This window comes from Gadus morhua, chromosome 16 (assembly GCF_902167405.1).
Source record: "Gadus morhua chromosome 16, gadMor3.0, whole genome shotgun sequence".
Taxonomy (NCBI): domain Eukaryota; kingdom Metazoa; phylum Chordata; class Actinopteri; order Gadiformes; family Gadidae; genus Gadus; species Gadus morhua.
The window spans coordinates 9789591-9816459 of record NC_044063.1 but is presented as its reverse complement, the minus strand read 5'-3'; the positions used below and the strand labels follow the sequence as shown (position 1 = coordinate 9816459).

The 26869-nt window shown below is 41.5% G+C and overlaps 4 protein-coding genes across 4 annotated transcripts; all 4 read left to right on the top strand.

Moving 5' to 3' along the window:
• Window positions 1–477: 477 nt before the first annotated feature.
• Window positions 478–1425, top strand: LOC115528745 (olfactory receptor 1509-like). The gene has a single exon (XM_030337046.1). The coding sequence runs from the start codon at window positions 478–480 to the stop codon at window positions 1423–1425; it is 948 nt and encodes a 315-aa protein (XP_030192906.1).
• Window positions 1426–6500: 5075 nt separating this feature from the next.
• LOC115528805 (olfactory receptor 1509-like) lies at window positions 6501–7448 on the top strand. Its single transcript, XM_030337121.1, has one exon. The coding sequence runs from the start codon at window positions 6501–6503 to the stop codon at window positions 7446–7448; it is 948 nt and encodes a 315-aa protein (XP_030192981.1).
• Window positions 7449–9989: 2541 nt separating this feature from the next.
• Window positions 9990–15061, top strand: LOC115561096 (olfactory receptor 10A3-like). Its single transcript, XM_030380895.1, has 2 exons — window positions 9990–10921; window positions 15034–15061. Exons 1-2 carry the CDS (start codon window positions 9990–9992, stop codon window positions 15059–15061), a joined length of 960 nt encoding a protein of 319 aa, XP_030236755.1.
• Window positions 15062–22395: 7334 nt separating this feature from the next.
• LOC115528811 (olfactory receptor 10A3-like) lies at window positions 22396–23824 on the top strand. Its single transcript, XM_030337143.1, has 2 exons — window positions 22396–22462; window positions 22570–23824. The coding sequence occupies exon 2, from the start codon at window positions 22607–22609 to the stop codon at window positions 23561–23563; it is 957 nt and encodes a 318-aa protein (XP_030193003.1). The 5' UTR covers window positions 22396–22462; window positions 22570–22606; the 3' UTR covers window positions 23564–23824.
• The last annotated feature ends 3045 nt before the right edge of the window (window positions 23825–26869 follow it).

The following is a 26869-nucleotide window of genomic DNA, read 5'->3' as shown; positions in this document are numbered from 1 at the left end:
ATGATATCATGTTGTGTCATATTTAGGCCTGCCAAACGATTTAAAATTGTAATTGTGAATACAAGCATAGTATTGTGAGTTTACTCATGATTAATCTAATCTAAAGTGATCTTGAGGGAGTTTTATTGACTCACTCAGTGTGGGTTGGATATGACATTTACGGAACACCACAGATTTGGGAATTGTATACAGGGTGTCACTTCCTGCAAGTGTAATTGAATGCAAATTAAGTGGAACTCAAAACTAAAAATAATTATTCGATGAATGTTGACAGTCTGTGGGCATAACTTTCTAAATAAAAAACAAACAAATCGAATTGAAATAAGATTGCGCTCACGCGTTATTATCACGTTGATATTAATAGCCCCAGTTAAATTACTTTATTATTACTCCTCAAACTGCTAAAACTGATCAACCTTTTTTTCTTTTGTTTCTTGTAGGAAGAGCTCGTTCTTTGGAAACAAAAGCAATCTAACAATGAACTCAAGTGATCCACTAAGTAACTGGGCTATGCAACTAACATTACAGGCATTAGACCTACCGCCTGGCCAAGAATACCCAGTTTTTGTCTTAGGAACTCTGACATATATGACCATTTTGCTCTGCAATACACTGGTGTTTGCAACGATTGTCTTCACAAAGAGTTTGCATAAGCCCATGTTCCTCCTGCTTTTAAACCTACCATTAATGGACATGATTGGAGCCACTGCTTTTCTACCACAGTTTGTAACCAGCATTTTGACCAAGAACCGCTCTATTTCCTACCCTGGGTGCTTCTTTCAGGCTTTTCTCCTTCACTTCTACGGTACAGGGAACCTCTTGTTTCTAACAGTGATGGCCTATGACAGGTATATCGCCATATGCTTGCCCCTTAGGTACAACTCTATCATGATTCCGAAAACTATAATGACACTCATTATTGCCATTTGGTTCGCAGAGATTTTGTTTTTCATAGTGTTGTTTTCTCTAATTGCCAGGTTCAGAATTTGCAGGACTAATATTGTGGATATTTTCTGTAGCAATCCAGCTATGACAAAACTACTCTGTGTTGACACAAAGGTCTATAACTACTTTGGCTTGTTTTTCACTGGCGTAATTCAAGGAATACCGCTGTTTATAGTAACATACACATACATCCAGATCTTGTTGACTTGTATGATGACGAAGCAGGCTGATGCGAGAGGGAAAGCTCTCCAAACATGTGGAACACATCTGGTGGTTTTTTTATTCTTTGAATTCAATGCTGCCATCACTTTGATCTCTCACAGATTTGAGAGTGTGTCCCCATACCTGAGAAGAGCTGTGGGTGTATCAATTACTATATTTCCCCCAGTACTCAATCCACTTATATACGGGTTAAAGACAAAAGAACTTCAGGAAAGCATGATTAAAATGTTTAAAAAAGTGAGGTTAGCCTACAAATGACAAGATAAAATATTATTGCCATGAATATATCATTAATGTGTTTGCAAAGAAAGCCACACTATTGTTATCATGTGCCTATATTTTTCTTTTTCTACCTCCCAATTTTGCATAATTATCTTCCTCTACAGTTTTTGGGGTATCAATATGAAACGACCAAAAGGTCAGTGCGCTCCTACTTTCAGAGACCAAGGATTGCAGACTTTTTTTGATAGTCATTTTAATAGTATTTTATAGTATAGTATTATTTGATATTGAAATTCAATGAGTCAAAAGCGCTAAAATCAACCAATCCAAAGCTGAACAACTGGGAGTTGTCAAATCCAATAGAACCATGCAAACCGGAAATGAGGAGGCCTTTTTTTTACCAGTGTGACGACAAGGGTCGCAAAAAAGGCCCCTTCATGGTCCTGGTGATAAAGAGACGCCTCGTCAGTGATGACGATCACGCGTGTTACCGACAGCGAACGATCATGTGCACTGCATTGGGAATCTAAAAGTTCTTCACAGCAGATTTTTTTTATCCAATGAATACCAGTCAGAACTAAACAGATCTTAGTAGAATCAGTTTCAAGTTCGAACCGCCTTACTAGCCTTTTGCTTTTATTTATAAGAAGCACATTGTATTGCCACTGTATAGAAGGCTACACTTGCCCTTATCTAGAGCTGGTTTACAAGTACACAACGTTTAAAATTGGGCAAAGTCCATGCCAACAGACGGTGACAACGTCAATCAGTAATCGTATGTGTATGATGGTTGATTCTTTTATATTGAGTAAAATGTCACGTCCTGCCATGTTCATGCACGTCACTAGTAAACCATACGTCACCAACTGGGCAACTCCGTTATAAAAATCTGGCCCCAGTTGCCGAACGGAAATAGAATCATAAGCGCGTCATGAGATGTCATTCACGAGAACGTTCTGATGTTGCTAAAATGTTTTCCCCATAATTCCAATCGAGGTGAACGCGCCATAAATCATGGTCAAACCTTAGCTGCCCCCTGCCCGATTTTATGAAAAAAATCTCAAACCTGGTATGCGGCCAACCCGGACCTTGTTTGACATGGTAAATTGTTTTGCAGACGGGACCCATAATGCTCACTTTGAAGTATTTTCTGTTCCTGGAAAGTTTTGGAAGACTTTGAAACAATTGTAAAAACTGACAGTTAAGTAACCAAAAAAGCCAAACCTTATGGTATTTTTTTGATTCTGTTAAAAATGGTTATTGCTGATTTATGCCAAAATATGATTATGCAAATTAGCATTGTTCAATCACAAGTCTTCCTCAGAAAACCCCAGGAACCAGTATCGTGGTTCATAACGCTCAATCAAACAAAAACAATCAGCCACATTATTCAATCAATACCGCTTCAATGGCCCATAAACTTGACCTTCATCAACCTTACACAGAAATTATTGTGCTTTTAATTTCTGCATGTTTCCCACCTGAACAATATATTTGGGTTTGTCTGTATGAATTAAGGTTCACTTAGAAAACCAGTAAAAAAAAAAAAGAATGGGGTAGTTTGTGACAAATCAGAATAATTTACCTTGAAAATATCATATATCAACGCTTTTTGGAATTCTTAACAATAAATGGAGAATCAAACATAGAGCAAGTATATAATAAGCAGGTATATCAGTAAAAATGTGTTTTAAGGGTTGGGGGAAGAGTAGTAGTGGCCGAAAGTTTCTGGCTACAGACTAAAAGTGTCTAAAACCTTCCTGTAAGCAGCCTTGAGCAAGATTCATAAACCGATCTGACTATTAACATTTAATTATTCAATTAATAATAAAAATAATCGTAATCTATTTGGATTAAAGCGCTGTACACATCCCCACATCCACTGAATCATATGAAGAAAAACACACATAGATCCATGTGGACCATAGCAACAAATGACATGAAGTGAGACCCTGACAGGAAGACTGGGATAGACACACATGGCTGTAACACATGGTTAGTCAAAGTCTACCCTGTCCAACAAGTCAACCCATTTACTAATTTGGATCATTTCTGTCAAAGATCCATATATTTACTATTGAGCCATTTAGCAGATGCCATTACCCAAATCCATTTGCAATGAATTCAGATACATGTCATTTTTAATCAGGCAGGGGATCACCATCTTACAGAAAGATGTCTACATGTAGGCTGCGGACATTAGGGATGGAGCCCTAAACCTCTGTGTTGGGAATTGAAACAGTCTGACCATCTGTAAATGCAGCTTCATAGCTGTAGCTCTATCCTATTGGTAGCCTCTGACCTGAGTTCAGCCCCCCACCCTGGTCTGTCTGTTTTTATTTCTCGCTTGGGTCTCCCTTGTTTATATGATTATAAAATATCTGTCCTGGAGCACTGCATGGGCAGAACATAAATACACTGAACATGCACGGTATCAATAACTGTTGATGACAGAAGTACTATCTTGTGTAACAGGTAAGATACCAAGAGGTTAGCAATGAATATATTGATCTGTTTGAAGTGTTAACTAAGATAGTGTGACTTCTCTCCAGGGAAATGTAATTCCTTGACAACAAGGAAAATACAATAATGAAAATAAATGATACCCCTGATCACTGGACATTGGAGCTAATGATGGAATCATTAAATATACCGGCTGGCTGCATTTACCCTGCTTTTGTTTTTGGGACCCTTACATATGTAATATTTCTGTTTATTATTAACTCCCTACCCATCACACGTTATCTACACACACTATCATCCTATCTACCTACCTCCACACATTATCCCCCTACCTACCTACCTACACACATCCATACAGTACTGCTCACACTTTTGGGAAATAAAGCCTATAAACCGTGGAACTCAGACTGGACAACCCTGTGTTGTCCCTGACACCCCCATTGGTCTCAAGCCAGCACTTAGACATTCCTCTTCACAAAGTGTATCCCGCCAGTCGAGCTCCAGTGTTGGTGTAACGCACTCAGACTGTATATAATCCAGGTTAAAGGTGACAAATTAAACCACCAGGTGTGAGTGTAATTAGCCGTTACAAGCCGTTTTGAAAGTGTGCAGCTTCTGACAGCGCAGTCGGGCGTGTCCTTCTAGATTTGTGCTTGATGGATCAGTCTACCAGCCTACCCAGTGGACTGTAGCAAACCTTGCTCGTCTATCCGTTATCCATCTAGGTGGACACGCCGACCTGTGATGTCAGAAGCTGCACACTTTCAAAACTGCTTGTACGGCTATTCAGACCCACGCCTGGTGGCATATGTCCTCTTTAAATGACTTTCTACGTGTAAATTGGTGGGGACTTATTGCAATCACGAAAAAGCATGTACAAAACGTGTACATTTGGCCTCTTTGAGATTAAGACCGGGTTTTCGAGTTTCTGGGTGTTTCTAGAATCACTTATATTCACATACGGTCCGTTGCCAATGTGTTTGTGGGAGATAGGAAGAGGGAATCAATAAAATAAGATTAATCCACTTTAAATAGTAAAAAATGTGTCCCTGTATGTGTAACTATATGAGTTTATGTCGTCGTCAAACGTTATGATAAAATCAGTCGACAGGTACAGTTTGTCAGCCATTAATATGCCTGGGCAATATAAGTATACGTGCGAAAAACATTGCAGTAGTTTGGGGCTGGCAAGAGCAACTTTTCAAGGGAGCATGTCACAGTAAATTAGATTGACCTTACCAAATAAACAGGTTTGTTTAATTAAAAAAAAAGAAGAAAGAAAAGTGGTTTGATAAATATTGGAAACATTTTGGATAATGTACTGCCGTTACAGCGTAATTCTTCATGGAAAATGTATCACATAATCAAAACAAGTTACACAAAAGTAATACTTTCAATACTAGACTAATGTCTTATGTGTGAATGCAAGTATGTGTGTGTGTGCAATGAATTCCAACATTGAGTAAACAACTAATTTTATTTCGTGATTAATATACCTAACATTGTGTTGAATGATGAAACACATTTTGTATTAATTAACCGGCTCTAAGCCCCAATGAACTTGCCCTGAGCCCCAATTAACTGGACCTTACACCGAATTACCTAGCCCTAAAACCCATCCAACTGGCCCCAAGACACAATTTTCTGGCCCTAAGGCAACACTTTGTCACAATATTAATGGGCGTTCTTTTTGTTAAAGGCCAATAAAACAGCTTCCAATCAGCCCTGCAACCGCAATGCTGCATCTCAGTTAAGGTAAGATGCTTGCGGAAAGAGAGTATTCAGCAATGTGTGTCACACTGAGTCTTGAAGAGTTTTCTAATGGTGTTACTATTCGATATCTACCACTATTTAAGTTAGTAGTGCAGTGTTCTGAACAGGTCGATTGATTGGAGTCTGGTATTGCTTCTTGCAGCTTTTTAGTGTACCGCTCATCCAAACATCTTCACACTCGACCATTACGTTTATTGGGGCCTCAGCAAAACACCCGTCAAGTGTGATATCGATCGGGTGAATGGTTTGCGAGAAATCAAAGGAAAGACAGACTCCTTCTTCTATAGTTAGATGATATCATGTTGTGTCATATTTAGGCCTGTCAAACGATTGAAAATTGTAATCGTGAATACTTGCATAGTATTGTGAGTTTACCCATGATTCATCTAATTTTAAAATGTCTCTTTTAAATCCATTCCAATTGAAGATAAAGAAGATTATCAAATGGAATGAGACATTATCATTCATACCAAATGTACTCAATAAGCAAAAACTATAACAAGTGATCTTGAGGGAGTTTTATTGACTCACTCAGTGTGGGTTGAATATGACATTTACGGAACACCACAGATTTGGGAATTGTATACAGGGTGTCACTTCCTGCAAGTGTAATTGAATGCAAATTAAGTGGAACTAAAAACTAAAAATAATTATTCAATGAATGTTGACAGTCTGTGGGCAATAACTTTCTAAATAAAAAAACAACAAATCGAATTAAAATAAGATTGCGCTCACGCGTTATTATCACGTTGATTTTAATCGCCCCAGTTAAATTACTTTATTATTACTCCTCAAACTGCTAAAACTGATCAACCTTTTTTTCTTTTGTTTCTTGTAGGAAGAGCTCGTTCTTTGGAAACAAAAGCAATCTAACGATGAACTCAAGTGATCCGCTAAGTAACTGGGCTATGCAACTAACATTACAAGCATTAGACCTACCGCCTGGCCAAGAATACCCAGTTTTTGTCTTAGGAACTCTGACATATATGACCATTTTGCTTTGCAATACACTGGTGTTTGCGACGATTGTCTTCACAAAGAGTTTGCATAAGCCCATGTTCCTCCTGCTTTTAAACCTACCATTAATGGACATGATTGGAGCCACTGCTTTTCTACCACAGTTTGTAACCAGCATTTTGACCAAGAACCGCTCTATTTCCTACCCTGGGTGCTTCTTTCAGGCTTTTCTCCTTCACTTCTACGGTACAGGGAACCTCTTGTTTCTAACATTGATGGCCTATGACAGGTATATCGCCATATGCTTGCCCCTTAGGTACAACTCTATCATGATTCCGAAAACTATAATGACACTCGTTATTGCCATTTGGTTCGCAGAGATTTTGTTTTTCATAGTGTTGTTTTCTCTAATTGCGAGATTCAGAATTTGCAAGACTAATATTGTGGATATTTTCTGTAGCAATCCAGCTATGAGAAAACTACTCTGTGTTGACACAAAGGTCTATAACTACTTTGGCTTGTTTTTCACTGGCGTAATTCAAGGAATACCGCTGGTTATAGTAACATACACATACATCCAGATCTTGTTGACTTGTATGATGACGAAGCAGGCTGATGCGAGAGGGAAAGCTCTCCAAACATGTGGAACACATCTGGTGGTTTTTTTATTCTTTGAATTCAATGCTGCCATCACTTTGATCTCTCACAGATTTGAGAGTGTGTCCCCATACCTGAGAAGAGCTGTGGGTGTATATATTACTATATTTCCCCCAGTACTCAATCCACTTATATACGGGTTAAAGACAAAAGAACTTCAGGAAAGCATGATTAAAATGTTTAAAAAAGTGAGGTTAGCCTACAAATGACAAGATAAAATATTATTGCCATGAATATCATTAATGTGTTTGCAAAGAAAGCCACACTATTGTTATCATGTGCCTATATTTTTCTTTTTCTACCTCCCAATTTTGCATAATTATCTTCCTCTACAGTTTTTGGGGCATCAATATGAAACGACTACCAAAAGGTCAGTGCGCTCCTACTTTCAGAGACCAAGGATTGCAGACTTTTTTTGATAGTCATTTTAATAGTATTTTATAGTATAGTATTATTTGATATTGAAATTCAATGAGTCAAAAGCGCTAAAATCAACCAATCCAAAGCTGAACAACTGGGAGTTGTCAAATCGAATAGAACCATGTAAACCGGAAAAGAGGAGGCCTTTTTTTTTTACCAGTGTGACGACAAGGGTCGCAAAAAAGGCCCGTTCATGGTCCTGGTGATAAAGAGACGCCTCGTCAGTGATGACGATCACGCGTGTTACCGACAGCGAACGATCATGTGCACTGCATTGGGAATCTAAAAGTTCTTCACAGCAGATTTTTTTTATCCAATGAATACCAGTCAGAACTAAACAGATCTTAGTAGAATCAGTTTCAAGTTCGAACCGCCTTACTAGCCTTTTGCTTTTATTTATAAGAAGCACATTGTATTGCCACTGTATAGAAGGCTACACTTGCCCTTATCTAGAGCTGGTTTACCAGTACACAATGTTTAAAACTGGGCAAAGTCCATGCCAACAGACGGTGACAACGTCAATCAGTAATCGTATGTGTATGATGGTTGATTCTTTTATATTGAGTAAAATGTCACGTCCTGCCATGTTCATGCACGTCACTAGTAAACCATACGTCACCAACTGGGCAACTCCGTTATAAAAATCTGGCCCCAGTTGCCGAACGGAAATAGAATCATAAGCGCGTCATGAGATGTCATTCACGAGAACGTTCCGATGTTGCTACAATTTTTTCCCCATAATTCCAATCGAGGTGAACGCGCCATAACTCATGGTCAAACCTTTCTGCCCCCTGCCCGATTTTATGAAAAAAATCTCAAACCTGGGATGCGGCCAACCCGGACCTTGTTTGACACGGTAAATTGTTTTGCCGACGGGACCCATAATGCTCACTTGGAAGTATTTTCTGTTCCTGGAAAGTTTTGGAAGACTTTGAAACGATTGTAAAAACTGACCGTTAAGTAACCAAAAAAGCCAAACCTTATGGTATTTTTTTTGATTCTGTTAAAAATGGTTATTGCTGATTCATGCAAAAATATGATTATGCAAATTAGCATTGTTCAATCACAAGTCCGCCTCAGAAAACCCCAGGAACCAGTATCGTGGTTCATAACGCTCAATCAAACAAAAGCAATCAGCCACATTATTCAATCAATACCACTTCAATGGCCCATAAACTTGACCTTCATCAACTTTACACAGAAATGATTGTGCTTTTAATTTCTGCATGTTTCCCACATGAACAATATATTTGGGTTTGTCTTTATGAATTAAGGTTCACTTAGAAAACCAGTAAAAAAAAAAAAAGAATGGGGTAGTTTGTGACAAATCAGAATAATTTACCTTGAAAATATCATATATCAACGCTTTTTGGAATTCTTAACAATAAATGGAGAATCAAACATAGAGCAAGTAAATAATAAGCAGGTATATCAGTAAAAATGTGTTTTAAGGGTTGGGGGAAGAGTAGTAGTGGCCGAAAGTTTCTGGGTACAGACTAAAAGTGTCTAAAACCTACCTGTAAGCAGCCTTGAGCAAGATTCATAAACCGATCTGATTATTAACATTTAATTATTCAATTAATAATACAAATAATCGTAATCTATTTGCATTAAAGCGCTGTACACATCCCCACATCCACTGAATCATATGAAGAAAAACACACATAGATCCATGTGGACCATAGCAACAAATTACATGAAGTAAGACCCTGACAGGAAGACTGGGATAGACACACATGGCTGTAACACATGGTTATGTCAAAGTCTACCCTGTCCAACAAGTCAACCCATTTACTAATTTGGATCATTTCTGTCAAAGATCCATGTATTCACTATTGAGCCATTTAGCAGATGCCATTATCCAAATCCATTTACAATGAATTCAGATACATGTCATTTTTAATCAGGCAGGGGATCACCATCTTACAGAAAGATGTCTACATGTAGGCTGCGGACATTAGGGATGGAGCCCTAAACCTCTGTGTTGGGAATTGAAACAGTCTGACCATCTGTAAATGCAGCTTCATAGCTGTAGCTCTAACCTATTGGTAGCCTCTGACTTGAGTTCAGCCCCCCACCCTGGTCTGTTTGTTTTGTTTCTCTATTGGGTCTTCCTGGTTCTCACATGATTATAAAATAACTTTCCTGGATGGGCACAGCATAAATGTACAGATCATGCATGGTATCAATTACAGTTTATGACATAAGTACTATCCAGCGTAACAGGTAAGATACCAAGAGGTTATCAATGAATTTCGAGCTGTTTGAAGTTTTAACTAACATGTTCTGACTTCCATCCAGGAAAATAAAAAAACTAAGATCATACAACAATGAAAATAAATGATACCCCTGGTCACTGGACATTGGAGCTGACGATGGAATCATTAAATATACCGCCTGGCTACATTTACACCGTTGTTGTTTTTGGGACACTTACATATGTAATGATTCTGTTTTGTAATATATTAGTGATTACAACAATTGTCTTCACAAAGAGTTTGCATTCGCCTATGTTCATCTTGCTGTTAAACCTGCCTGTACTGGACGTAATGGGAGCCACTGCTCTTTTCCCTCAGCTGTTACACAGTATTGTGTCAAAGGACCGCTCTATTTCCTACCCTGGGTGTTTTCTCCAGGCTCTGTTGATTCACATCTATGGTTCAGGGAACTTCTTATTCTTAACTGCGATGGCTTACGACAGATATGTTGCTATATGCTTGCCTCTTAGGTACCACTCTCTGATGACGTCAAATATTTTGACGAGAATCATCGTTGTTGTTTGGTTCGGTGTCATCTTTATTATTACAGTGGCATTGGGTACTACTACAGAGTTCAAACTATGTAGGAATAATATAGTAGATATATTCTGCAGCAATCCCACTTTAGTGAAACTAGTCTGTGAAGACACCAGCGTCAATAAAAACTATGGCATATTCAATATCATATTAGTCCAAGCTGGACCAGTTATCATAGTAACATACACATACATCCAGATATTGTTGACTTGTATGAAGAATAAGCAGCCAGATGCAAGAGGCAAAGCTCTACAAACATGTGGAACACATCTGGTGGTTTTTTTATTCTTTCAATTCATTTGTATCATCGCTTTGATGGCTCACAGGTTTGAAAGAGTGTCCCCGAACATCAGAAGGGCCCTGGGTGTATCAGTAATCGTATTTCCCCCAGTACTCAATCCACTTATATATGGGTTAAACACAAAAGAACTTCAGATAAACATGATTAAAATCATTAAAAGAGCAAGGTTAACTAAAAAATAACTAACTAAACCAGATACAATTCCAATGCACCGTTTTTTATTGAATTTGAATATATAAAGATACAATTATCATCAAAGGTAACTTAACATCCTAAATGTTTCTGGAAATATTTTCATAATGCAGTCTCCTTGCAAACATATTATTTTATGCTTCAAAGTAATTAATGACTTATTAATTAATATTCATGGTCTTTTGTAATTAGACATACTAGGGTGCAAAGGTGAAAGTACACATTCGCATTGGGACATTTCAGACACATAGATGTACAATTTTTCTGATGTAATTAATACATTTCTTGCAATATAGTATTTGTAGATCATGCTAATTTTGCAGTGGTGTCCAATGTTTTTGTTCATTATTCTTTTTTTTTATACTCATTTTTCAATTTGATTATTTTAAGATCAGTTTAAGGCAAATTCTCTGTTTAATGTTTGTAATAATTGTCCTAACATAAATATCTATTTCATATTAAAAATTTGACGCTTAAATTGGATGATTTGGGAGTCTGTGTATGTCAGTTGTTTCGTTGTCATTGAGAACAGTATTGAATAAGTGAGTCTTAATCCCACTCTCCTGGGTGGCAGGGAGGCCGGTTTCTATTCAGCCATCAAGCAAATGAACCCAAAGACTTACATTTTTTACTTCAAGTTTGGATAAACAACAACTACATGGATGTGAGAGTTACCACATTTGATTATGAGAGTTTATTTGAAAAGGAAACTGATGATAATTCTATAGTGAACAATATATATTATAATTAATTATAATTCAATGCATTTATATAGGGCTCCTCTATGGAAGCATTTGGACTTGACTATGCGCAACCAACAGAAGTCGATTCGCGTTTACTGTAACGCGATGCACAACTGACCCACTATATTGATGCACCTAGCCGCTCCAAAATCACTCATGAAAAGGACACAAAACCGCGCTGTCAACAAGGTTACCTTACATATAAATATTCAATATCATATTAGTCCAAGCTGGACCAGTTATCATAGTAACATACACATACATCCAGATATTGTTGACTTGTATGAAGAATAAGCAGCCAGATGCAAGAGGCAAAGCTCTACAAACATGTGGAACACATCTGGTGGTTTTTTTATTCTTTCAATTCATTTGTATCATCGCTTTGATGGCTCACAGGTTTGAAAGAGTGTCCCCGAACATCAGAAGGGCCCTGGGTGTATCAGTAATCGTATTTCCCCCAGTACTCAATCCACTTATATATGGGTTAAACACAAAAGAACTTCAGATAAACATGATTAAAATCATTAAAAAAGCAAGGTTAACTAAAAAATAACTAACTAAACCAGATACAATTCCAATGCACCGTTTTTTATTGATTTGAATATATAAAGATACAATTATCATCAAAGGTAACTTAACATCCTAAATGTTTCTGGAAATATTTTCATAATGTAGTCTCCTTGCAAACATATTATTTTATGCTTCAAAGTAATTAATGACTTATTAATTAATATTCATGGTCTTTTGTAATTAGACATACTAGGGTGCAAAGGTGAAAGTACACATTCGCATTGGGACATTTCAGACACATAGATGTACAATTTTTCTGATGTAATTAATACATTTCTTGCAATATAGTATTTGTAGATCATGCTAATTTTGCAGTGGTGTCCAATGTTTTTGTTCATTATTCTTTTTTTTTATACTCATTTTTCAATTTGATTATTTTAAGATCAGTTTAAGGCAAATTCTCTGTTTAATGTTTGTAATAATTGTCCTAACATAAATATCTATTTCATATTAAAAATTTGACGCTTAAATTGGATGATTTGGGAGTCTGTGTATGTCAGTTGTTTCGTTGTCATTGAGAACAGTATTGAATAAGTGAGTCTTAATCCCACTCTCCTGGGTGGCAGGGAGGCCGGTTTCTATTCAGCCATCAAGCAAATGAACCCAAAGACTTACATTTTTTACTTCAAGTTTGGATAAACAACAACTACATGGATGTGAGAGTTACCACATTTGATTATGAGAGTTTATTTGAAAAGGAAACTGATGATAATTCTATAGTGAACAATATATATTATAATTAATTATAATTCAATGCATTTATATAGGGCTCCTCTATGGAAGCATTTGGACTTGACTATGCGCAACCAACAGAAGTCGATTCGCGTTTACTGTAACGCGATGCACAACTGACCCACTATATTGATGCACCTAGCCGCTCCAAAATCACTCATGAAAAGGACACAAAACCGCGCTGTCAACAAGGTTACCTTACATATAAACTTAGCACAAAAAGAAAGAAAATTTGTGTTTGGTTGATTACTTCTATATGGTAACAATGCTTTTTGGCAATAAATCTTATACCATTCGAAAGCCTGTATAGTTCCCTTTCAAATGGTGCCCCATTTTTAAGGAACATGCACTTGTTGGATGAGCAGCAGAGCTGAGTATGTGGGTTACGCGCCCATGAAAAATTTGCCAAATCTTCTCTGCCAATGCAGCTTATTCTGCCATTGACTCGTTTGGTGGATTGGATGATTGAAGTTTGAAGAAACGAGACATTTTGGCAATTAAACAATTTATTCATTTCATAAACAGGAGCCTCAGTAGCGTGTGGAAGAAACACACGCAGCCACAACAGCCTGGCACCTCCTCCTCATCCTGGTCACCAGCCTGGTCACACACTGCTGTTGGATGGCATCCCATTCTTCAACCAGCATATTTCAGCCAACGTGGTTGTGTTGGTCACTCTGGCCAATTTAAAAAACAAGACAGAAATAACAAGAAAAACATTTGGAACAGGACAAGGATAGGCGAGGTGAATACTAAATATAAAGTATAAAAGGCCGTAAGCATATTGCACTTTATAGAAAGTGAGGTATATGTGTGTCTGTTTAATGTTTTATGTTTTATGAGTGTTAAGTGTCCTGATTGCCCAAGGAAAGAAGCTGTTGTTCAGTCTGTTGGTTCTGATCTTCAGGCTCCTCTACCTCCTACCAGAGGGCAGTAGGCTGAGCGGGTGGTGGCTGGGATGGAGGTGGTCGCAGATGATCTTTCTTGAGATGCATCGAGAGCTGGCAATGTCATCAAAGGAGGGCAAGGGAGAGCCAATAGTTTTTTCAGCTGACTTTATCACCCTCTGCAGCCTTTTTCTGTCAGCCACTGTGCAGCCAGTTAATTGCTAATTTCCTTACTTTTTTTAGTTTATATTGGTGCCTTATAGGGTTGCCGCGATATACGGTATTACCGGTGTTGAAGCCAACACCGATTACTCAGTGTTGCACACCAACAACACCAAGTTTTTTTTAATTATTTTTTTCCAGTAATAAAAAACAAATTCAGTAAAAATGAATAATATAATTATAATTAAGAAAATTGAAATGTGTAGAATAGGCCACAGATCTGCTCTGTGCGGGAGAATTGGGGTTCGTCAGGCAAAGTTTCGGAGACACTCAAACTAAATATGTATTCCTACCAGTGTGTACCAGTGTTCCTTCCTATGTCACGGCCTATGTAACGGCCATTGTTGTTCCATGAATTCCGGATGACCGTCAGAGGCGGTGCTTTAGCACTGGATGTTCCATCTCGCGCATGCGCAGGTCGAGTAATTATACCAAAAAAGTCACCTGTGACACCTGGGTGACCCGAGAAAGTCTATATATTCCGGAGTCACCCGAGGTTCTGTTCCAACTGGATCTTCTCGCGGAATCTGAGAAGTCTGAGTGACAGAGAACTCTGGCGGTCATCCGGAATTCATAGAACCGTAGTTACATACGTAACTATTGTTCTATTTCATTCCTACTGACATCCAGAGGCGGTGCTTTAACACTGGATGACTAATACCAAAAAGGTCACGAAGAGTGCTCACTTCAATCAAGGGCTCGAAGCCGTCGACAAGACAGCCGTCGCCACAGGATGAGGAGCAGCGACATTAACCCTGTATTATCGGGCAAACGTACATGATGAGGACCATGTAGCCACGGAGCAAAGCCCATGATGTAGCCATACTCCTGGTAGAGTGGCACTTAACGGCCAAGGGCATAGGGAGCCCCTGTGCCCTATAGGCATTCAAGACCACATCCACAACCCAGTGTGAGAGTCTCTGTTTCGACAGGGCAGCCCCCTTCCTGCAGCCCCCGTAACAGACAGAGGTTATCTGTCTTACGCAAGCTGGTTGTCGCTTCAACATATGCCCTAAGCGCCCGCTCCGGGCACAACAGGTCTGACACTCTTTCTGCACCCCCTGGAGAGCCTGGGGGATTGAAAGCAGCCAACTCGATTGATTGGTTTACATGATGGGGAGACCCGGATTCGTGTGCCATATGCGTCCGCCTACCTGAGATAGAAGGTCCTGTCTCTCTGGGAGGCACCAAGGCTCTCCGTTGAGGAGTTTCAGTAATGGTGGGAACCATGGCCTTCCTGGCCAATGTGGAGCCACCAGAAGTAGGCTCTAACAGCCACACTGGACCCTGTCCAGCGTTGCCAGTAAAAGGGGAATTGGGGGAAATGCATAAAGCAGGCTGTCTGGCCAAGCATGAGCCAGATCGTCCTGCCCTAGGGGACTGGTCCTCTCCGTCAAGGAGAACCAAAGGGGACAGTGGGTGGTCTCTTCGGAAACAATGAGATCCGCCACTGCCCTGCCATACCTGTCCCAAATCATCCCCACCACCTCCGGATGGAGTCTCCACTCTCCGGGGGGTGGCCCTTGGCAAGAGAGAAGGTCTGCCGCTGTGTTCCGGACACCTGGAGCCTTTGCGTGACCCGCAGGCTCTGCCTCGATCTGGTGCCCCCCTGATGGTTGACGTGGTAGACTGGAGGTGTTGTCTGTCCGGACAAGAACATGTCGGTCCCTCAGAACTGGAAGGAAGTGCCTGAGAGCTAAGAACACCGCAAGGAGTTCCAGCACATTTATATGCTCCAGTCTCTGCTGGGCATCCCACTGGCCTCTGACAGTCCTGCACTGCCATACTGCACCCCAGCCGGAAAGGGAGGCGTCCGTCTCCACAACCTCCCGCCGGGAAGCTATCCTCCCTAAGGGCGACCCTGCAATCAGGTATGCCCTCTCTCTCCAGGGTCTGAGGGCCCGAAGGCACCGCCCAGACACCCTGACCATCTTGTGTCTCTGCCACTTGTGGAGTGGAGACCATTCACCCAGATCTGAAGGGGACGCAATTCCAGAAGGCCTAGTGGGACCACCATGGATGCTGAGGTCAGCATACCTTTCAGTCGAAGGAAGAGGCTGTATTCCAGCAACTTCCCCCGCCTGAAGCGCTGTAGCAGCTGCAGAATGGTAGCTACGCGCTTTGGAGAGAGGCAGGCTCGCATGGCCACCGAGTCGAGCACCAGCCCCAGATAGCTCACAACCCGACATGGTGTAAGGTTGCTCTTGGTAAAGTTGACCATAAGGCCAAGCCGGTCCACATGGCTGAGGAGCATGGCTGTGTCCCTGACCGCCTGCTCCCGAGTTGGGGAAATGACCAACCAGTCGTCCAGGTATGGCAGTATCGCCATACCTGTGGCCTGTAATGGTGACAGGCCTGCTGCTACACACCGTGTCAATATACGCGGGGCCAGAGACAGCCCAAACGGAAGAACCCTGAACTGGTACACCTTGCCCAGAAAAGCAAAGCGGAGGAACCGCTTGTGACGTTGGGTAATAGGGACGTGAAAGTAAGCGTCTTTCAGGTCTATCGATACGAACCAGTCCCCCTGAGCGATAGCCTGGAGGACGTCCGCAACACGCAGCATGTGGAAGGGAAGAACCTTGAGGAACTGATTCAGCCCTCTCAAGTCCAGAATGGGGCGAAACCCGCAATCCTTCTTCGGTACCAGAAAGTAGGTTGAGTAGAACCCATCGAGCTGTTCTTGTGGTTCTACTACTTCGATAGCACCCTTCCCAAGGAGGGTGGCTACTTCCTGTCTCAGGACCAGGGACCTGTCGGGATTGGTGACCACGGTAACCTTGATCCCGCTGAAAGTTGGGGGCCGGCGTCGGAATTGGAGTGTGTACCCGTTGGATAGCGTGGACACTATCCAAGGGTCTGTGGTCTGCTCTTGCCAGTAGCTCAGGTGCTGCTGAGAAAAGCGTCCGACGACTGGCCCTTGGACTTTAGTACCTACCTGGGGGGGGGGCGGCGGCTGAGCGCCGAACCTCTTGGCGCCTGAAATGCCACCCGTGGCGCAGAGCTACGGCGCTGGTCAGCCCGTGCTGAGAAGTGCTGGCCCCTCGATTGTCCACCTGAACGTGGTTGAGAGCTATTGGCACGGGGTACCGCAGAGGCCACTGGCCTAGAATGAAGCAGAGGTGCACGCCGTAAGCTAGCAAACTGCTGGCTAGCCTGGCCAACCTGTACTCTTCGCTCAAGGGCCTGAAGAGCAGCTGGCCCAAACGTCTGGCCTGGGACCACTGGAAGAGAACGGAGGGTCCGTCGACACACCTCCGACAGGGGTGACTGCGCCAGCCAAACCTTGCGGCGCGCCAACGTAACAGTTGACATTAACCTGCCTAGCTCCCTAGTCACGTACGCAAAAGTTTGCAGTGAAGCATCACTGAGGGTCTGTGCTGAAGGATCAGCACCTGACCCCCGTATAGTCTGAGACAGAGCCAGAACGATGTGAGAAAGCGAATTCCCAAGACGTCCCACACGGGCAGCAATGTTGTAACTCCTGGTAAGGAGGTCATCTGTAATCCGGCACTGGGGCCGAGGGCAGCGCGCATCGGTTCTCAGAGCCTCGTCCGGGGAGACAACCAGGGACACTATAGCAGGCTCAATCGGAGCTAACCGGTCCAAGCCATAAGAATCAGCATTGGCCATAGTTGCCAGACCTCTGCTATCACTAGTGTGCTGGGAGAGAGTCCTTGAATCTGGCCAGCATCTATGAAGCTCTGCGATGTACGGCTCAGAGGGGGGCAAAGAGAAAACGGAAGGTTGACCTGTGGAAAAAAGGCGTTCACAGGTGCAGATGAAACAGGAGCTTCATCCAACCCCAGTCTTGCCAGGGCCATTCGCACGGCTGGTCTAACAGTGTCGCGACCGGACACTGACCCTCTAGCCGAGCAGCCCAGAGACCCTTGAGAGAACGCCTGAGAGGCAAGGGACGCTTGCTCTTCCTCCTCTGCAAAGAGGCTACAGGACGCAGCTGTAAACAGCATGTCATCCTCTGTATAAGTGGGTGGCGCAGCCGCAGGGGCCGCGGCTGGTACACCCTGAGCTTGTTGGAGGTTCTGTAGGAGGGCTTTAATCTGAGCAACCTCATCCGAGAGCTTATCCACTTGGTTCGCCAAGTTTTCGACCTTACGGGACTTCCCGTAAGGTCGAGGCACGGCCTTACGAGGCACGGCGCCTGGTGCCACTAGGACCAAGACCCGAAGGGGGCAACCCTGGTCTGCCCTCCACCTCAGCCAACCTAGCTAGCCTCAGTGCATGAGGCATGAAACTACAGTTCATGCACGGGTTATCTGACACTGCTTCCCTGAGGTGTTCAACCCCGAGACACGCAGGGCACTGGTCATGGCCATCCTCCGCCTGCAGGGAGGCCATGCAGGCGACACAACTATGGGCGCTTAGCATGTCGGCAAATTAATTGCAAGCAAATTAATCAGTAGGCCAGGCAATCGAGTTTTAGGCGAGAGCACCCGAGCAACGACGCGACACCCCGACAATAACAGTGACGGCAAGCTACAGGCGAGAGCACCCGAGCGACGCGACACCCCGACAATAACAGTGACGGCAAGCCTTGGAAACCCAAGCATTCCACTGGAGGGAAAATTAACACAGGCTAGGCTATCGAGTTTAAGGCGAGAGCACCCAAGCAACGACGCGACAGCCCGATGATAACAGTGACGGCGAGCTACAGGCGAGAGCACCTGAGCGACGCGACACTCCGACAATAATAGTGAAGGCGAGCCTTGAAAACCAAAGCAGCCCACTGGAGAGCAAATTAACACAGGCTAGGCAATCGCGCTTTAGGCGAGAGCACCCGAGCAACGACGCGACACCCCGGCAACAGCACAGTGACGGCGAGCCTTGGTAATCCAAGCAGCCCACCGGAGAGCAATCAGCGCAGGCTAGGCAATCAAGCTACAGGCGAGAGCACCCGGGCAATAATGCGCCCGACAATAGAGTGACGGCGCCAGAAAAATACAGTGACGGCTTTTGGAAACCCAAGCCACTCACTGGCGATTAATCAAAGAGCGCAACTGGCTAAATAAATACAGTGACGGCGGCTTGGACTCCAAGCCGCGCACTGGCGCATACAAATGAGCAACCGGGCTTAGGTGAACGCACCTGAGAAACGGTGCGAGACCGAAAGAATAACACAGCGACTGAAAACTAGCCGCCAATTAATGCTCTAAGCAAATTAAAGCAAAGGGTAGAAAGGTGAAATCAGCTGCCGCGCTAGCCGACGGATAGTCGACTACGCGTAGCCTACACACTTTACTCACCCCTGCCGAAATCAAACAAATTGCAAGTCGCAGCCCTTGGTGGACGAAGTCAAATCGAGGCACCAACCCTTGGGTTACAAGGCTACTTGCGACAAGCTAATATGGTATCTCTTACAACAAACAATGTTTGTGTGTCCTGCTAGTACGCTACCGCGAGAAAATAGAAGGAACAGAACCTCGGGTGACTCCGGAATATATAGACTTTCTCGGGTCACCCAGGTGTCACCGGTGACTTTTTTGGTATAATTACTCGACCTGCGCATGCGCGAGATGGAACATCCAGTGCAGGTCAGTAGGAATGAAATAGAATGTCATGTTCAGCTTCTTCATAATGCTCTACTCGAGATTCGAACACTCAACCTAAGCACCACCAGTACAAGGAATTATCCCAATAATCCCTAGTACTGTAATGTCAATTCCTATTCAGGAATTGACATTCCTGAACAGCATGAAGCCTCATTCACATCGGAAAAATGTCTATTGATAAGCACACAACATCAATAATACTCCAAGCACACATTTCACAAGAGAATTAAGGGCTTTCTAGACATGATTTGCACTGTTGTATCCACCTATTGATAGCCGTATGGTAGTTATACAATAAAAAATGGTCATGTAGGCAAAATGAGTTGAGACTGTGGACGTTTGGCTTTTCTATGAAATTGTGGGAAAAGTAAACATTTTTAGAGCAGAAGACCAGGCTGAAAAAGATGCATCTGATTTTAGAGATTAATATGATGAAAGAATTTTTAGTCCAGGTCAATCTCGTAAGGAGAAATGTGGCTGGTTCATAATTATTTTAAATAGCGCCACCTTTGGGTGCAGTACCACAATTGGGGTTTATTAGCAGTGGGGGGTATTGGTATCCACCTAATAATAGTCGTATGTTTTTTTATACAATAACAAAATGGTCATATAAGAAAAATGGGCTAACTGCTCCAACCTTATTGGCTAATATTTCTCAAATGGAACTAAGTAAAACAAATTATGTTCGATGATTTTTGTGAGGCTTGGTCTAAAGATTTTATGTGGCGATTTTGGCGAATGTTTGATTCTTTTTGTAGCCTGTGAATCTTTTTATCATGTTTAGCTTTAATATGAAATTGTGGGGAAATTATAAATTTTTAGGGTTTTATAAATGCATCTGGTTCTAGAGATTATTATTCTGAAAGAATTTTGAGTCCAGGTCAATCTGGTGAGGATAAATAAACCTAATTCATGATTTTTTACAATAGAGCCACCTTTGGGTGCAGTACCACAAATTTGGGTTTATGGGTAGAGGGGGTTATTGTTAACCATACCTGAAAAATTCACATTTTTTCGATTTACGGTATAATAATAATAATAATAATTCATTGAATTTATTTAGCGCTTTTCTAGACACTCAAAGACGCCTACAGTGAAGGGGGGGGGGGGGGGGGGGACCTCACTAACCACCACCAGTATGTAGCACCCATTTGGGTGATGCACGGCAGCCAATCGGCGGTATAGGCTGCAGTATGACTTTTACAGAATTTGAGGAAAAAAAAAAAAACGTTACAGAAACAATAGGGCCAAGCAGCTTTACTGCTCGGACCCCAAGGCAAAAGATACATCGGGTTTCGTGGTGACCAGGGACCTTGACCCACTCGTAAACCATAAAAAAGGGGTCAAATCTGAAATCTTACAGAACTACGAGGGACTTAACCGAGTGACCTGCGTCGGAACGGGGTAGGAGCCGAGCCGAGCACCTCCGTGAATGACATACCACGACCGAGGTTGTTCCCGAGGGGCGTCCGACACCCTGACACCGACACGGCTGCAGTGTGTCGCACCACCAGGCCTGCCTCAGCGGCCCTGAGGTTTTGTAGGCCCCCTGAGAGGGGATCTTACAATGAAGATGTGTAACTTATTTCCGACATTTTGCCGTTGTTGACGGGGGGGGGGGTGGGACGAGTGTGGCTCTGGTGTAAAGGGGCCACTGGCCCTCTTTTTTCTTGGCTGATGATAGGCCTCTGATCTTTGTAAGCCCCAAACAAAAAATCACATTGTCTTGGGCCTTCGCCCATCTGGGGGCCTATCAAGGGCCAGTATAAAATATAAATAAAAATAAAAAAAAATATATATATATTATTTTTTTTTTCTTTACTGCAGCTCATGATAGGCCCCCCGATCGGCGTAGGCCCTAGGGCTTCAGCCCAGGCAAGCCCGTGCATTAAGGCGGCCTTGCGCACCACGTATAGACCCTAATCACCGCGCGTTTCCGTGAGAACGCTCGTCACAACACATGGATCTAAGTACACAGACCCTGTCCGAGTCTACTGTCAAAGATCCATCTACTTTGAATAATTTAGCAAATGAATTTATCCAAATCCAGTTACAGTGAATTCAGATACAGGCAGGGGTTTGCAGGATGTCTACAGGTAGGCTGCGGACATAGGGACGGAACCCAGAACCCCTCTGATTGGAGTCGAAACCTAACTATATGTAATTTCAGCTTCATAGCTGTAGCTCTTCTGATTGGGTAGACGCTGACTTGAGTTCAGCCCGCCATCCTGGTCTGTTTGTTTTGTATTTCTCTCTTGGGTCTCCCTGCTTCTCCCATGACTTTAAAATAACTGTCCTGTAGCACTGCATTGGGCATAACATAAATGTACTGAATATGCATGGCGTCAATTATAGTTGATGACAGAAGTACTAACAGGTAATATACCATGCAATGAATATCGAGTTGTTTGAAGTGTTTGTGACTAACTTAACTTTGATTCAACTTGAAATGCTTTGATTTTTTTCTCTCTAGGAAAATTCAATACTTGCTCCGACCAGGTTTGATTCAGAGCATATGTTTCTATAGCAACTAACATACCGTGATCCTTTTGGAACGGAAAACCTAGGGTTACCGCAAACCCTGGGTTAACTTACCCGGTTATGTGATAAAACCGGCTTTGGGGAATACCCCTCTGGTCTGTTTGTTTTCTATTTCTCTCTTGGGTCTCCCTGCTTCTCCCGTGACTATATAATAACTGTCTTGTAGCACTGCATTGGGCATAACATAAATGTACTGAACATGCATGGCGTCAATTATAGTTGATGACAGAAGTACTATCGAGGGTAACAGGTAATATACCATGCAATGAATATCGAGTTGTTTGAAGTGTTAACCAAGATATTGTGACTTACTTAACTTTGATTCAACTTGAAATGCTTTGATTTTTTTCTCTCTAGGAAAATTCAATACTTTGACCGTTAAAACCATACAATAATGAAAATAAATGATACCCATGGTCACTGGACATTGGAGCTGACGATGGAATCATTAGATATACCGCCTGGCTACATTTACCCTGCTTTTGTTTTTGGGACCCTTACATATGTAATTATTCTGTTTTGTAATATACTAGTGTTTACAACAATTGTCTTCACAAAGAGTTTGCATTCACCTATGTTCATCTTGCTGTTAAACCTGCCTATACTGGACATAATGGGAGCCACTGCTCTTCTCCCTCAGCTGTTACACAGTATATTGACAAATGACCGCTCTGTTTCCTACCCTGGGTGTTTTCTTCAGGCTCTGTTGATTCACATCTCTGGTGGAGGAGACTTCTTATTCTTAACTGCGATGGCTTATGACAGATATATTGCTATATGCTTGCCTCTTAGGTACCACTCTCTCTTGACGTTCAATGTTTTGATAAGAATCATCGTAGGCGTTTGGTTATCTATCATCATTATTATGGGAGTGCTGTTGTGTACTACTACACAGTTCAAATTATGTATGAATAATATAGTTGATATATTCTGCAACACTCCCTCTTTAGTGAAACTAACCTGTGAAGACACCAGCGTCAATAGAAACTATGGTGTATTCACTATCATATTAGTCCAAGCTGCACCAGCCGTCATTGTAACATACACATACATCCAGATATTGTTGACTTGTATGAAGAATAAGAAGTCAGATAGGATAGGGAAAGCTCTCCAAACATGTGGAACACATCTGGTGGTTTTTATATTCTTACAATTCATTTGTATGCTCACTGTGATGGCTCACAGATTTAAGAGTGTGTCCCCAAACCTGAGAAGGGCCCTGGGTATAGCATTTATGGTATTTCCCCCAGTACTCAATCCACTTATATATGGGCTCAACACAAAAGAACTGCGGAAAAACATGATTCAAATGGTTAAAAGATTAATTTTAAAGAGCCAGTTAACCCACTGATTCAGATGGAATTTGAAACTATGTGATTTTAAAGATGCCTTTTGGCCTGAGAATTACGTTATCAAACACGCCAACTTCATGATTTTTTCCGAGTACAACATTTTTATTTTCTTTTGTTTTAGGGAGAATGACGAAAACATAGAATTTTTCCAATTTTCTCTAAATTGGGGACTTATTTCAATAACAGTGAAAAAAAGGCATAGATTGACGATCATATGAGACAAATTGCATAAAACAAAGATAAATGGTCTGTGTTCACTTTGATTTATGTTTGACTTAAAGGGGACATTTTATACCACCAGGTGTGAATGTGATTAACAGTTACAAGCCGTTTTATCCAGCACACATCTAGGTGGACATGACCACTAGTGATGTCAGAAGACACAGATTTTCAAAACGGCTTCGAAGGGCTAATCACACTCACACCTGGTGGTATAATATGTCACTTTTAAAAATAACCAACTAAACCAGATACAATTCCATTGCCCCTTTTTTATTTTGTTGAAATTTGAAAAACTATGGCATATTCACTATCATATTAGTCCAAGCTGGACCAGTTATCATAGTAACATACACATACATCCAGATATTGTTGACTTGTATGAAGAATAAGCACCCAGATGCAAGAGGCAAAGCTCTACAAACATGTGGAACACATCTGGTGTTTTTTTTATTCTTTCAATTCATTTGTATCATCGCTTTGATGGCTCACAGGTTTGAAAGAGTGTCCCCGAACATCAGAAGGGCCCTGGGTGTATCAGTAATCGTATTTCCCCCAGTACTCAATCCACTTATATATGGGTTAAACACAAAAGAACTTCAGATAAACATGATTAAAATCATTAAAAGAGCAAGGTTGACTAAAAAATAACTAAATAAACCAGATACAATTCCAATGCACCTTTTTTATTGAATTTGAATATATAAAGATAAAATTATCATCAAAGGTAACTTAACATCCTAAAAGTTCTGGAAATATTTTCATAATGCAGTCTCATTGCAAACATATTATTTTATGCTTCAAAGTAATTAATGACTTATTAATTAATGTTCATGGTCTTTTGTAATTAAACATACTAGGGTGCAAAGGTGAAAGTACACACAAATATATTTCCTGGTATGGTTTATTCGCATCGGGACATTTCAGACACATAGACGTACAATTTTTCTGATGTAATTAATACATTTCTTGCAATATAGTATTTGTAGATCATGCTAATTTGCAGTGGTGCCAATGTTTTTGTTCATTATTCTTTTTTATTTTTTACTCATTTTTCAATTTGATTATTTTAAGATCAGTTTAAGGCAAATTCTCTGTTTAATGTTTGCAATAATTGTCCTAATATAAATATCTATTTCAGATTAAAAATTTGACGCTTAAATTGGATGATTTGGGAGTCTGTGTGTCAGTTGTTTCGTTGTCATTAAGAAAAGTATTGAATAAGTGAGTCTTAATCCCGCTCTCCTGGGTGGCAGGGAGGCCGGTTTCTATTCAGCCATCAAGCAAATGAACCCAAAGACTTAAATTTTTTACTTTGTTTGGATTAACAACAACTACATGGATGTGAGAGTTACCACATTTGATTAAGAGAGTTTATTTGAAAAGGTAACTGATGATAATTCTATAGTGAACAATATATATTATAATTAATTATAATTCAATGCATTTATATTAGGGCTGTAACGATACGCGTATCAAACCAAAAATCGCGATACTCAAAGCCACGAACCTGTCTCGCGGTGTGAGAAGGCAGAAGCGCGATATGCCCTTTCTAACTCTTCGGTCAAATTGTCCGATTGAAATTTGCTAATAATTTGTCTAAATAATAGTCTGCTGACAGCGCCCCCTCCTATCGATGCCGTAAATATGTGACGAGATGCCATCTCTGTGATCACAGCTCTCCGTGGCTACGGAGGATTGCATTTCTCCACGGCCGTCGAAGTCCTCATATGCGATATGAACGACATTTATCCAGAGTGGGCCAAGCGCGAAAAAAATTGCCTCTGTGATCGTGTCTCTATTGTTTTGTGTGATTTGACTGGCAGTTTGTCTGCTTATAGGTCGGAATGAAGCGGCCACCGATTATTGACAGGATGGGTACTTTATTCTACCGGACTCGTTCGCTTCTTCACTAGACACACGCGCTACCGCTCGCTCTCCTCGCTCGTCCACTCACTCGCTGACGTCACTCACACACGCATACGCACACTGCCATTCTCGCGCACACACATAGCTACTCGTAACACTGCCTCGTTATTGCGACGTTCATGTTTTTCCTCATCTATTGAAAGTTAGGCTATTAAACATGTTGCATTCTATACGGCCTGATTATGTCATTATTTAAGCTACATAGCCTAATAAGAAGCGCTAATAAGGATATTTGAATAAACCAACCAAACAGTTAAAGGGGCCCTATTATGCCTACCAGCAAAAAGCATCCTCCAACTGCATTCTTTGGTTATTTCTTTATTAATTTAGCTATACTTTAATAGTATTCTTTCGGTTCAAATCTGTTCAGTGTTCCAAATTATTTGTTATTAAATGTTACATTGAGATAATTGGTATTTAAGTGTTGTTTAAATAAAATGCTTTTTAAATTTAAAAGAATCGTGGGATGTATCGAACCGTGGGTCAACAATCGTGATACAAACCGAATCGTGAATTTGTGTATCGTTACAGCCCTAATTTATATAGGGCTCCTCTATGGAAGCATTTGGACTTGACCATGCGCAACCAACAGAAGACGATTTGCGTTTACTGTAACGCGATGCACAACTGACCCACTATATTGATGCACTTAGCCGCTCCAAAATCACTCATGAAAAGGACACAAAACCGCGCTGTCAACAAGGTTACCTTACATATAAACTTAGCACAAAAAGAAAGAAAATTTGTGTTTGGTTGATTTCTTCTATGTGGTAACAATGCTTTTTGGCAATAAATCTTATACCATTCGAAAGCCTGTATAGTTCCTTTTCAAATGGTGCCCCATTTTTAAGGAACATGCACTCATGGGATGAGCAGCGAGCTGAGTATGTGGGTTACGCGCCCATGAAAAATTTGCCAAATCTTCTGTGCCAATGCCAAACAGCTTATTCTGCCATTGACTCATTTGGTGGATTGGATGATTGAAGTTTGAAGAAACAAGACATATTGGCAATTAAACAATTTATTCATTTCATAAACAGGAGCCTCAGTAGCGTGTGGAAGAAACATACACAGCCACAACAGCCTGGCACCTCCTCCTCATGCTGGTCACCAGCCTGGTCACACACTGCTGTGGGATGGCATCCCATTCTTCAACC